Source organism: Dermacentor albipictus, chromosome 2 (genome assembly GCF_038994185.2).
Source record: "Dermacentor albipictus isolate Rhodes 1998 colony chromosome 2, USDA_Dalb.pri_finalv2, whole genome shotgun sequence".
Classification (NCBI taxonomy): Eukaryota; Metazoa; Arthropoda; class Arachnida; order Ixodida; family Ixodidae; genus Dermacentor; species Dermacentor albipictus.
The window spans coordinates 126,207,202-126,220,903 of record NC_091822.1 but is presented as its reverse complement, the minus strand read 5'-3'; the positions used below and the strand labels follow the sequence as shown (position 1 = coordinate 126,220,903).

Here is a 13,702-nt window from a genome sequence, read left to right as displayed (position 1 = left end):
GCGTAAGGATTTTGCCCACAGCCAGTTTGCAACACTTGAAGACGATGTGATGAATTTTCGAACGTTGTTTCTATAACAGCTAAAAAAAAAAACATTCAATCTTATTGCCGTATCATTTTCTAAAGTGTTTGAAGGCCTATAGATGTAGGTGGTCACGGAGGTCACCGTGTCAGTGATTATCGAACCTACTTTCGTGCCGTCAAAAAAATGTATTTGATGCCCGAGTAGCTGACATTCGAGACCGTAACGTTTACTGCGTAGAACAATGTCTGCTTGTCGCTTTCACTCGTGAAAATTCCCGAGCGAATAACACGGCTCTGTACCCCTCAGTACAAGAGACCCTTTTCGCTTAACTGCAGCGCACGCCATGGGCACCAGGCCGCTATTTTGCACGTTCGGCGTCCACGAGCAGGACTACACGAAGATCGACGTGCGCCCCTGCGACTACGCCTTCATCCCTTTCTACGCGCGTGGCAAGGACACGTTCATTGACGACAGCGACCCGGTCACCACGGGTTTGATCAACAGGGCGGCTGCGTCGACGAATACGTCCTTCGTCATCAGCGTCCCCAGCGCGCAAGTCCTTTGCCTCTTTCCATTTCACTGTATTCTGTGAACACGTCACAGCCTAGGCAGGGGTAGAAGGGCATAGTTCAAGCTGAAAGTGAACATGATAGTAGTTCGGAGCACTTCGCTTTTTTTTTTTGTTTGGAGGGTTGTGCAGTAAAATATATCTGCTGGGTGTTCCAGCTAACATGGAGCATGAAAAAAAAGGGAAAACAAGAAAGCAAAGCATTCAGGGCGCATCCAATCTCATAAAGGAGTGTCTAGTTCATTGTGCGTTCCCTTTAAGTAATCGTGAGGGAATAATTAAGAATTCTCTCATTCATAACTTTAGGTGCGTACATTGCATGCAAGGTTTGTAGATCTCATTTGAAAACACAACTCTCAATTGCTTGCGACACACAATTTCCAGCGTAACTATTCTTTCCGCATTAGTAGGAAAGGTCGTGGCAGTGGCGCGCAAGGAGTGGACCTCGGCAACGTTTTTTAGAAATTTTGTTGGCTTTCTTTCGCCAATAAAAAAAAGCTCTACATACGTTTACACATGGCAAAAAAACTGAAGCTGTTGTTTTTTATTGTCGGATACACATCGCCTATTGATATTGTGGCAGTTAAGGTTTTAATAAAGAGTTTGTTAGGAATTAATACTGATTAATCTGCTACTGCGAACACAAAAATGTTGAAGGCTTCTTCAGGAAGCTTGTAATAGTAGGAAGTTGGTCTCATTGGCTACAAATCAAACTTACTCCACGTTGGCTGCCACGCCCGGCATAATTTTGCACCTGATTTCGTGTCTGTGCTGGGCGGTACTTTGCTTAGTCAGGAGCGGAACATTTAATTTACGGGCAGGAAAAAGCGTCTTCCATCTACTTGTAGAAATGGGGAGGAATATGAATGCATGGGCACATGTATTTTCTCTCACGGCGTGGCCGTAAGGTTCAACCGACAAGGACAAAAATAGAAAATAAAGAAAATCTGAGATCATTTATCAACGTATTTTTTCTATCTTGACATCTGCGAACGTGAGCCCATCGAGTCGCCGTGCCATTATATGGAGACGAAGCTTTCTTTGGAATGCTCCGACTACTGAAGACAATAAAAAAATAGGTAAAAAAGTCAAGAACCTCAAACATAACGCCTAATGCTAACGTAACCCTCAGCTGTCCAAAAAGAATGGGACGTGTCGCTTTAGTCCGGTGATAACGAGACCAAGGGAAACGTAGGGGCCCTTTTTATTTTTTTAACAGCCATATAAGCTTACCGGACGGAGAGTTGTGCGAAAGTTCAGAGTTGCGCAGATGAGCAATTTCACGCTCTTCTCTTTTTCACTGGGTGCTGCTAATAATCGGCATTTGTTACGTGAGGAAGCCCTTTTATCAACATCTAACACACCTATTTATCACTAATATTTCAGTATATTGTTACGTGTAGCTGTAGCCGTATAGTTTATGAAGCTGTAGCCGTAGCTGTAGCCGTAGCTGTAGCCGTAGATGTAGCTGTAGCCGTATAGTATATGTAGCCGTGTAAACCTATAGTTGATGAAACAACAATATCCGCAATCAATTTTGCATTTATGACGAATGGTCTCTGCGCGGCCGCAATGGTCCTGCGCCAAGCACATGTCGTTTTCGGCAAAACTTGTGCCGTGTGCTGACATTTGTTTCACCGTGCGTTAACACTAACTAAGTTAACGTTAAGTTAACTCAAGGGGGGTTATATAATCAATGCGTGCCAACATTCACAGCTACTTTTCCGTGTGTTTTTTTTACAACTTCGGCATGTAATATTGCTGCTGACCCGAACTTGCTTTAAATCGCTGCCTCATTGCAGGAACCACTCGAAAATCATGGCAGATATCACCAGCCTTCCTGGGAAAAACAAGATGGAGCTCTACTGGACGACAAAGAAGATCTACCATTATGCGGTTTTCGACATCGGCGTAAAGAAAAGTGAAGCTGGCCAAGAAAAAACGATCGTGGAAGCAGCGTTCAATTTACTAAGGGTGAGCATGCAACGTGAAGTTGTTCAGGCCGACGGTTAAATCGGTCGATTTGGTGAGGAATCGTGATGAATAAAAAAAAAGCAAGCATACAACAATGCCGACAACACAGGAACAATTAAAATCGCCCATAAATTTAGGTGTGCTTGTTCATGTCAATTTACGGCATTCTTATTTTTCACATGATGCGCGTGGGTCATCGTCTCCTCAACCCTCCCCCCCCCCCCCCCCGCATTCATGAAAGAAATAAGCTGACGGTGAATAACGTAGTCATGGAAAGTTTTAGCTTGCAGGAATTGGTTCCCCGTTGAAAATAAACCGTAATGGCGGCGGTTCCATTAAAAAACCCCACATCAAACGACGCGACAAGCTCATTCCTGTGGAAGAGTACTTCTAAAGATATACATGTGGGCTTACAGAGGGTAAGCTTGGGGGCAAGAGGAAATATTTTTCGCGGTACTAAGGGTGCGGTTTTAGGTCAATCCATTTGTGCAGATCATCCAGCACTAGTCGGCATCACCCCGGTATCCTTCAAGTTTCTGTTATCGTGCAGAGTACGTTGGTTGTCACGGAAATATGACATGAAGGAGTGTGGCAGGTTGAATGCAAAGACGAGAACAATGTTTTGTCATCTAATGTTATACTTTAGCAGAAACCCGAATGCCTTACATTGTACAAAAAACGAGAACAAGGTGAAAGCCGGAGAAAGCCGGAGCCGGGCTCCGGCTTTCACCTTGTTCTCGTTTTGCTCACCGTCTTCAATTTCCGTCTCCCCTCTTGCCCGTTTTTTCCACCAATTACATTGTATGTAGCAACTCTGGAACAGTAAAGTGGATGGCAGTTCGTTTTTTTTCCTTGGTCCAACACGTACGAATCACAGCGTTGTTAAACTCGAGGAACTGAATCATAAATTTGGTTTTTGTTGTGCACGGGCCAAATGTCTCTAAAGAGCGCCAGAACTCGAGGAGCTATACCAGTGGGCAGAGACGCACAGGAGGACCAACTTTTCTCTGACACAGACAGTGGGAGAACGGTATTTTCCGTACCACTGAACGTACTAATGTGTAAAGAATTTTAGCCCGAATCACGTGTTGGCAAAAATAATATAGATCTTATTGAATAATTTACATGTAAGAACCCTCTAATGAGTTTTATCGCTAAACACAATAGCTGTGATGACAAATTAAGAGATCAGGTAGTGTGATACATTGTAGCTGTAATATGACTGAGCATTTCCCTTATTTCCAACGAAGAACACAGACGAAGGCAACAATGCGCCTAAGTGGGCTATTTGCAACACGTTTTGGAAGCCAACATCGCCAAAACGGAACAAGGATAAACATTGCATGCTTCAGTTAAAAAAAGAACAAGAAAACATTGCATAGGCACAATTTTACCTGGGTGTGAATGCGTATTTCATGTGGTTAATGTCGACCACCTGCCGCGTTGAGCCGGCGATTTGACATATGCTAATGGTGATAACGTTCTAAATGAGTCTGTACGGCAAAGAGAAAGAGTAACACAATCGTTACAAGCGAGGGCAACAGAGGGCTGCGAAGGGAGGCTTTTTCTTGTATAAAAGTAACTTATATTGTATAAAAATAACTTACGAGAGCAAGACATTTCTTTTTATTTTTAGCAAAATATTGGTTTCAAGTTTTTCCAGCCACACGCTACGACGTAACCACGAGGATAGAAAAGAACCCCAAATGAAGCGAAAAAATACAGCAGATACAAGCTGAAGTTCGTCGTTAGAAAAAGTTTCGGTTCGCGCTATTCAGCGACTCAGGGTGACACTCAAACAGTTCAAAACAGAAAAGGGGCAAACAAAGTACTGGCTCGTTTATTTTCTTTGTCTAGCGCATTTTCCACACGGCACTTGTTACGTCGTTACCATGAAAGGCACCGCGAAAGAAATTACGCCACGAGGTTGTATTCATGAGGCAATGAACTTCAGTGCAATACAGTATCCAAAACCGACAGGTCGTGTTTATTTTATTTATTTATTTGTACATACTGCAGCCCGAGCGGGCTATTGCAGGAGTGGGTGTGAAAGGCAGAGAAAATGAAAATAGTAAACAATACAGGCCCAATACTAACAATACAAACAAACACAAACCAAAACTATTCAATGGCCGCCGAGAATAAGTTTAAAGGAAGAGAACGAGTAGCACCAGGCAAGGAATTCCAGTACTCGATTGCACGGGGAAATAAACTGTATTTAAATGTGTCCGTACGGGTGAAATAAGGTGAGATGTTTAGGTGATGGTGACTTCTAGTATTAGATGGTTTCGCAGGAGTTAGGTAGTTATCCGAAGATATACGGCAAAAAGAGTTAATAACGCAATACAAAAACTTTAGTGATTCCGTGCGTCGGCGATCTGAGAGCGGTTCTAAGCCTAGGGATGAAAGCGCGGTATACGGAGAAAAATCCCTATCGTACCTACGACATATGAAGCGGATCGCTTTCTTTAATATGATAAAGCGATGATCACTTGATCTAGTGAATTATGTCGCACTTTCGCTGCATAACTTATCTTCGCTGTACTTGAAAGAGAAAATTTGCTGGGTTCATTTTAAAGAGAAGCTTCATCTGCGTACCCTACTAGACTTTGGTGACCGTAGCAGCTGTTGTTCTGTCGAATCGCAGCATGCGTCACTGGTGCGGGCATCTGTTTTCATTAGGTATCAGACGCAAAACTGAAACTGCTGAATAATAGTCAAGCTTAAGTCCTTCGCATCGTACACGTCTTTCCGCATACGATTGCGCTCAAAATGGTTCTCTCGGTAAACATAAAACATTGCCTCCATCTCCGTGACATCACTCCCTAGATGTCTCACACTGGCCGTTCACACGGATTGCTGTTGACATTTCGGTGTAGCTTGTGAGCAGTGCCCTGCGCAAACATAAATATTGCATGATATTTATATTAGGACCTTTGTGGTTTATAAGCATAAATAATGCACGAGATTACACGCTGTACGTAACGATGATAAATATGATTGCTTGCACCGCATTTAGTTCTTGTAGTGTTTAAGTTAAGCGGATGAAGAAGGCTTCGCTTCACATAAATACCAATCAGATGTGTTGTATCTGTCTAACTTATTTCTTTTGTTCACAGGAATTCAGAAATCTGCAGCAGACTTTCAAGACAAACAATCCATCACAGCCGAACCCCGATCGCGGATTTATCGTGGCGAGCTTCTACCTATGGCCGGGCGCCGAAACTACCCCGCTTACGGTGTTCACCGAAAACGTTGTGTAAGTATACAAAGACCAATGCGTCAGAAGTTGGTTTGTCAACGCATAGCAGACTATGAAAATCTTCAGATGGAGCGAGTTTATGAACATTCACTTTACCCATTAGCGCCCAGCTTACTTTGAAAAGTAGAGTGCGATTTTCATTTATACTCATTTTCATTTGTTACGATTTTCATTTGTTCATTAAAGACAAAACACACACCATTCCTTGGTACGCAATATCGCTAAGAAAGGTCCTGCAAAGACGACCGCACTGTAGTTTTTTGTCAACTGCATGATGTGTCTGATCTATTCATCGAGGAACTTGGAAATGTGCTAAACATTGCAGGTGCTGCTCTAAATGGAACTTCTTTATTTTTTGTCAAGCATAACATACGCTTCTCGAAGTTGTTGAATAAATTTTGGAAAATAAGAGCGTAAAGGATGAATGCATGGCATTCCATATAACTAGATATTTATACCGTCGCAGCAAAATGAATGCAGGTGTACTTTGTAAAGTACGCTGGGCTTTTGTGTGAGCTGGAGGGGTGTGCTTTCTCTCGATGCACACACGCTGTTTTTTTTGCCTGTATTGCGTCGAAATATTTTTTATGCGAAGCATATTACGAGAGCTCAACCCAGCTCCTCAGGCGCGGCGGTGTCGCCATGAAACCACGTGACACCGTGACGTCACGACAGAGGAGAAGTGGCTTTGGCTCAACTCTTGCAAGACGAGCTGGGTGGGAATCGAACCAGGGTCTCCGGAGTGTGGGACGGAGACGCTACCACTGAGCCACGAGTACGATGCTTCAAAGCGGTACAAAAGCGCCTCTAGTGAATGCGGTGTTGCCTTAGAAACGAGCTGTTTCTAAGGCGTGCGTCTCTTGCTCAGGCGCACATTTCGTTGCCGCGCCGAACGCTGCTTTGCTCGACGCTCACCGCGTCCAATGCGGGGCGCGTAGTCGCTGCCCTGTAGCCCATTGTCTTACACCCCTTGGCGGGTCGACGGGAACGCTATCACGTTCCACTCTTGAAGGCGAAGCAGTAATGCATGAGTTGTTTCTTCGTCTAGCCGAACCAAATATAGCCAAGCAACAGCAGTTCACCAGGCTAAACAGTGGTTCAACAACTAAAATAAAGGCTAGTATGCTTCGCATCGTGGGCTTAACGTTACCTAAGCCACAGCCATTTTTTCTTTTTTTTCTATCTACAAGAACTTCAGAGACTGTTGCAGTAAAGAAATGTATTTATAATTGCATTATCATTGCTATTATTCCTCCTGGTTCCTTTCTTGCTGCCGACAGAGATGACGATGCTCTTGTCTTAGTAAATAAAATAGTGAGCAATGTTAGGCCAAGTTTAGATAAATAGATACCATTTACATAACCTGTGAAGACTATTTAAAGACAATCATGATTCATGCATTCTTTGTTACAAGTTGTAAAATGAGTGAGAGGGAACAGAAAACAACAAAGACTATTTGCGTTTCTATGCCAATCGCGATGAGTTATGCAATAAAGGTTCCCTTCCCTTCCCTTGGAATCCAGTCCGTAAGCCTTAATGACCATCGGTTATCTTCCCTCCTGATTACATGTGCTGCCCATGTCCATTTCTTTTTCTTGATTTCAACTAAGATTTCCATAACTCGCGTTTCACCCCTCACCCAATCCGCTCTTTTCTTAACCCTTAACGTTACACCCATCATTCTTCTTTCCATAGCGCGTTGCGTCGTCCTCAATTTGAGTAGAACCCTTTTCGTAAGCCTCCAGGTTTCTGCCCCGTAGGCGAGTACTGGTAAGACACAGCTGTTATACACTTTTCTCTTGAGGGATAATGGCAACCTGCTGTTCATGATCTGTGAATGCCTGCCTAACACACCCCAGCCCATTCTTATTCTTCTGATTATTTCCGTCTCATGATCCGGATCCGCCGTCACTACCTGCCCTAAGTAAATGTATTCCCTTACCACTTCCAGTGCCTCGCTCCCTATCGTAAACTGCTGTTCTCTTCCGAGGCAGTTAAACATTAGTTTTCTGCAGATTAATTTTTAGACCCACTCTTCTGCTTCGCCTCTCCAGGTCAGTGAGCATGCAATGCAATTGGTCCCCTGAGTTACTAAGCAAGGCAATATCATCAGCGAATCGCAAGTTACTAAGGTATTCTCCAATAACTCTTATCCCCAATTCTTCCCAATCTAGGTCTCTGAATACCTCCTGTAAACACGCTCTGAATAGCATTGGAGAGATCGTATCTCCCTGCCTGACGCCTTTCTTAATTGCGATTTCGTTTCTTTCTTTATGGAGGACTACGGTGGCTGTGGAGCCACTATAAATATCTTTCAGTATTTTTACATACGGCTCGCCTACACCCTGATTCCGTAATGCCTCCATGACTGCTGAGGTTTCGACAGAATCAAACGCTTTCTCGTAATCAATGAAAGCTATATATAAGGGTTGGTTATATTCCACACATTTCTCTCTCACCCGATTGATAGTGTGAATATGGTCTATTGTTGAGCGGCCTTTACGGAATCATGCCTAGTCATTTGCTTGACAGAAGTCCAAGGTGTTCCTGATTCCATTTGCGATTACTGTAGTAAAAACTTTGTAGGCAACGGACAGTAAGCTGATCGGTCTATAATTTTTCAAGTCTTTGACGTCCCCTTTCTTATGGATTAGGATTATGTTGACGTTCTTCCAAGATTCCGGTACGCTCGAGGTCATGAGGCATTGCGTGTACAGGGTGGCCAGTTTCTCTAGAACAATCTGCCCACCATCCTTCAACAAATCTGCTGTTACGTGATCCTCTCCAGCGGCCTTCCCCCTTTCCATAGCTCCCAAGGCTTTCTTAACTTCTTCCGGTGTTACCTGTGGGATTTCGAATTCCTCTAGACTAATTTCTCTTCCATTATCGCCGTGGTTGCCACTGGTACTGTATAAATCTCTATGGAACTCCTCAGCCACTTGAACTATCTCATCCATATTATTAATGATATTGCCGGCTTTGTCTCTTAACGCATACATCTGATTTTTGTCAATTCCTAGTTTCTTCTTCACTGCTTTTAGGCTTCCCCCGTTCCTGACAGCATGTTCAATTCTATCCATATTATACTTCCTTATGTCAGCTGTCTTACGCTTGCTGATTAACTTCGAAAGTTCTGCCAGTTCTATTCTAGCTGTATGGTTAGAGGCTTTCATACATTGGCGTTTCTTGATCAGATCTTTCATCTCCTGCGATAGCTCACTGGTATTCTGTTAACGGAGTTACCACCGACTTCTATTGCACACTCCTTAATGATGCCTACAAGATTGTGGTTCATTGCTTCAACACTAAGGTCCTCTTCCTGAGTTAAAGCCGAAAACCTGTTCTGTAGCTTAATCCGGAATCCCTCTGTTTTCCCTCTTACCGCTAACTCATTGATGGGCTTCTTATGTACCAGTTTCTTCCGTTCCCTCCTCAAGTCTAGGCTAATTCCTGTTCTTACCACCCTATGGTTACTGCAGCGCACCTTGCTCAGCATGTCCACAACTTGTATGATGCCAGGGTTTGCGCAGAGTATGAAGTCTATTTCATTTCTATTCTCGCCATTCGGGCTCCTCCACGTCCACTTTCGGCTATCTCGCTTGCGCAAAAAGGTATTCATTATCCTCATGTTATTCTGTTCCGCAAACTCTACTAATAACTCTCCCCTGCTATTCCTTGTGCCTATGCCTTACTACCCCACTGCCTTGTCTGCAGCCTGCTTCTTGCCTACCTTGGCATTAAAGTCGCCCATTAGTATAGTGTATTTAGTTTTCAGTCTACCCATCGCCGCTTCCACGTCTTCATAGAAGCTTTCGACTTCGTGCTCATCATGACTGGATGTAGGGGCATAGGCCTCTACAACCTTCATTTTGTACCTCTTATTAGGTTACACAACAAGACCTGCCACACTCTCGTTAATGCTATAGAATTCCTGCATGTTACCAGTTATATTCTTATTAATCAGGAATCCGACTCCTAGTTCTCGTCTCTCCGCTAGGCCCCGGTAGCAGAGGACGTGCCTGTTGTTTAGCTCTGTGTATGCTTCTTTTAGCCTCCTAACTTCACTGAGCCCTATCATATCCCATTTACTTCCCTCTAATTCCTGCAATAGCACTGCTAGACTCGGCTCACTAGATAATGTTTTAGCGTTAAATGTTGCCAGGTTCATATTCCAATGGCGGCCTTTCCGAGAATGACTGTATTCATCGCCAATTATCGCGTCTATATCTGCGTCAACTATAGATTTGCGTTGCGCGCGCCTCTCAGAGCAACAGCAACGCCCCTCCTTGTTTAGTCGAAGAAGTCATGTTACACGCTTGATAAGCAAAAACACCTCTATAACAAAGAATATTTCCCACTAAAATGCTTATTTGGCTACGGGATGGTTATGCGGGCTTGCGCAAAATTTCTTTTTATTCAGCGCTGCAGACCTTTTGTTTTTACAAGCTCCAAGGTATAATATATGCATTTCGTGACCTACATTAGGTTTTGCTTCATAAAGCCCCAACGTACTTTATCAAGTACACTATCGTAGCACTTCCAAGAATTAGGTGCCACTCACAAAACTCACATTTTATTTACAGTGTGAAAAGATCGTCCGACACGAAAAATCACCAAAATCTGATTGGTGGATTTTTCTTGGGCCTTAATGGTTTAGCAGAATGATGGATTGTGCTTTAATCTTGCGGTATTACCCTTCTGCGTCGCTCATATTTTGTAAAATGGATAAAGTAAAGAGCTTCGGCAAGGCGTGTGCGGTGCGTTGGTCAAAGCAGCGTTCGAAAATGTAAAGGCTCTTTCAGTGTTACAAATTTTCGTTCAAATATCGATAAAATTCTTCTAAAATATGTGTGCCCCGTTCCTATGCACTCCAAACAAGTTTTCTTGTGCGTCGCGATGATTGCTGAGAAAGAGCGGAGCAAATCCCTCCGAAAAATTACGGCATATTTTAAATCAAGCACATCTTCTTTCTTGTAGTGGTTGGCGTGGATAAGCCACAATACCCTGAAACGTTTTCAAATGAAATATTCTGAATTACTCCGAATGGAATTTAAAGGTTTTCGAACCTATATCCTGCCATGCACTACTTAACAAAAGCTGGCAAAATAAGTGAGCTCTTGAATACGGATGCAAGAGTGCCTGTGACCAAGCAGCGGAACTTTTCGCATTCTTTGGAAGCCGATATAAGCTATATTCTTACAAACCGTTTGCGCCCGATCTAGGTGAGTGCAGACCCCCCTCCCCCCCCCCCCCCCACATTATGGGGTTTTACGTTCGAATTTCTGATTATGAGGCACGCCCTAGCGGAGGACTCCGGAAATTTCGACCTACCGGGGTTCTTAACGTGCACTAGCACACCTAAGCACACGGGTGTTTTCGGATTTCGCCCCCATCGAAATGCGGCCGCCGTGGCCGGGATTCGATCCTGCGACCTGGTGCTCAGCAGCCTAAAACCATAGCCACTGAGCAACCATGGTGGGTGGTGCAGAACCAAGTGCCCCGATTACTAATTTCCTGGAGCCGCTGCATTTATGTTGGTTTCACTTGCGCTGAGGTCGCGAATGTGTGCAACTTCCATCTACAATAAGCTTGATAGCGTGCACTGTGCGTTGTGAAGCAACAAAAATTCCGTAAGAAGTACGCAGGTGCCGCAAGAAAATTCCAAAATTGCGTTTTCGTCGTTGCACTACTTTTCGAGTGCAGCAGTCACTCGACGCTTAGTTGCAAGGAAATTTTACGACGTGTCCTAATTAATTTGATGCACAGCTATAGAACTCAGAAGGTGCGCTTTGAACAACGACACAATCAAATGATTAAGCTGTAAAAGAACGAAGAAGGTTAGCGACTATATAGCCGTCGTACTGTGACCATATGGTATCTTGATGGTCGCTGGCTGGACGGTCGACCGCAAGCCTGTTTCCGGGGCAAACGAAGACGCGGAATCCCCCACAACGACTATGGCGCAATCTTGGATTTGAGGTGTGAGGTACGACGGAAAGCGCGTTAAGGTGAGCTCAGACTCATGGCAGCTTGATTGATGCGCGGCGTCTTCTCTCGCGAGCAAGAGGGCTGGAGAGGAGGGAGATGAGCAGGAGGGCGGAAAAGGGAGGGAGATAGGTTAGCTTGCATCTCCTTATCTCCGTCCGCGGCTGTACATGGCGCTGCTAGGCGCGCCCGTGCGCGCCCTAACTTAGAGGTGATTTGTGGCGGGTGCAAAGCTTGGTTGACGAGAGATGGCTGATGGATATGAGTTCGCTGTGTTCCCGGGCGCCAATAGTTCGCTTTGAAGCGAGACACAGCACGAACGGGAATTAACAAGCCGCTGCTGCCGCTTTTCGTCACGTCAGCGTAGTGACAGCGAGTGTTAGTGGTCATCGAGCGAGATATGTTCTTGTTTGGCCGTACGTGCGTGGCACCATGCCCTGTTAATTTAATTAATAAGCGAACATTTACTGCAATTCATATGGATGATTAAACTTCGAGCCCTGCTTCGTGTAGTTCTCTAATAATTTGCTATCACTGTCGAGCATTGTGGGGAGAAAGTGGCACTTCTTTCTTTTTGCAGTCGCAGAATACCCCAATATCATTAGCATCGCAGCCTAAGTGCACGAACAAAGCAATCAAAGCAGATCTTAGTTCCTGCCATAATGTAATGTCACGCGCCAGAAGGAAGCTCGCACTATTCCGTAATCTTTTCGGCTTCCCACCAGGTTACGTTAAGGTGTGTTCAGACTTCCAGCGTGTCAGACCAACGAGAAGCCATCGCTGACTAAAATACGCTAGGGTTGCTTGAATGACTCAATAAGTATGCTCAGTGTGCGGGCTAGCTAGGTGTACTTCAAAAATGGTACTACGTTCAGAAGGGCAACACACGGCGCTGTATCATTCTTTGTTTTAGCTTAATGCGTGCAGTCAAGCGCCGTCATCGGCCATGACCGCTGCGAGAAGTGTGTATATATATATATATATATATATATATATATATATATATATATATATATATATGCCTTTTACAGTGAGCAGTTTTCGCTCAATGCACCAGAATTCGCGACCGGTGCGCCACCATTGAGCGTCTTCTGAATCGGGGAGCAAGCAGGCCCCAGGCGTCGCCTGCTGCTCCACTAACGTTACGTCGAGACACCGGGGATGGCTTAGTACTGTGCTCCGATTCACCTAAATTGTGAAACAACAGATGGAAGGTGTGCTCCGTCGATAATTGCAAAAATTGTGACAGACACTTGAAGGTGCGGTATGAGACTGTGTGCGTCCTTCATCCGCCTCATCTGCGCAACGAGCGGGCGTGTTTACGACCGTTTGTCATGCGGACCTTTTAACAACCAGGTCTGCCGCCAGCGCTAAAAATCCCAATTACCAGGCTAACACCTCCTGTAGAAACAGCCCAGCATTACCGCCACCGCGCCTGGAAGAATATGTCCCGGATCGTTGAACTTCGAAACGGACGAAAGTGAGGGCTACGTCCGCACTGCGCAAGCGCGACTGACTTACTCGAGCAGCTTTACGGGCTTTACTGTGAAGCCAAACGTCGAATAATATACGCGGGCACCGCGAGTTTTCTTGCTGCGTCCTGAATCAAACAGTAGGAGAGCGATCGCTCAGCCACTCGCCACATTTTTGTCCACGCGTACGTGAACACACACTTATTTGCGGTGTAAACAATCAGAAAACCTTTCTCAAATTTACTTATAAGCCGTGGTTGGAGCAGGTCGCTAACAGGCATATTCTGCGCGCGCGCACACGGATATTCCGGGCCCAAACGAAGATGTAGCTTATACAGTTAACGACGAGGACAGTTCCGCGGATGCGTAACAGCCTCAGATATCTAACGCTATAAAGGCCAGAAAAATAGAAGGAAA

The 13,702-nt window shown here is 44.7% G+C and overlaps 1 protein-coding gene across 8 annotated transcripts in view; it reads left to right on the top strand.

Annotated features, from left to right (window-relative positions):
• LOC139056092 (basic proline-rich protein-like) overlaps window positions 1-13,702 on the top strand; it is a 56,821-nt gene that overhangs the window by 14,694 nt on the left and 28,425 nt on the right. For all 8 annotated transcript variants that reach the window (XM_070533953.1, XM_070533957.1, XM_070533955.1 and 5 more), the window contains 3 exons: window positions 360-576; window positions 2,395-2,566; window positions 5,686-5,825. In XM_070533953.1, coding sequence (XP_070390054.1) covers window positions 360-576; window positions 2,395-2,566; window positions 5,686-5,825 — 529 coding nt within the window. The remainder of the gene's footprint in view (window positions 1-359; window positions 577-2,394; window positions 2,567-5,685; window positions 5,826-13,702) is intronic.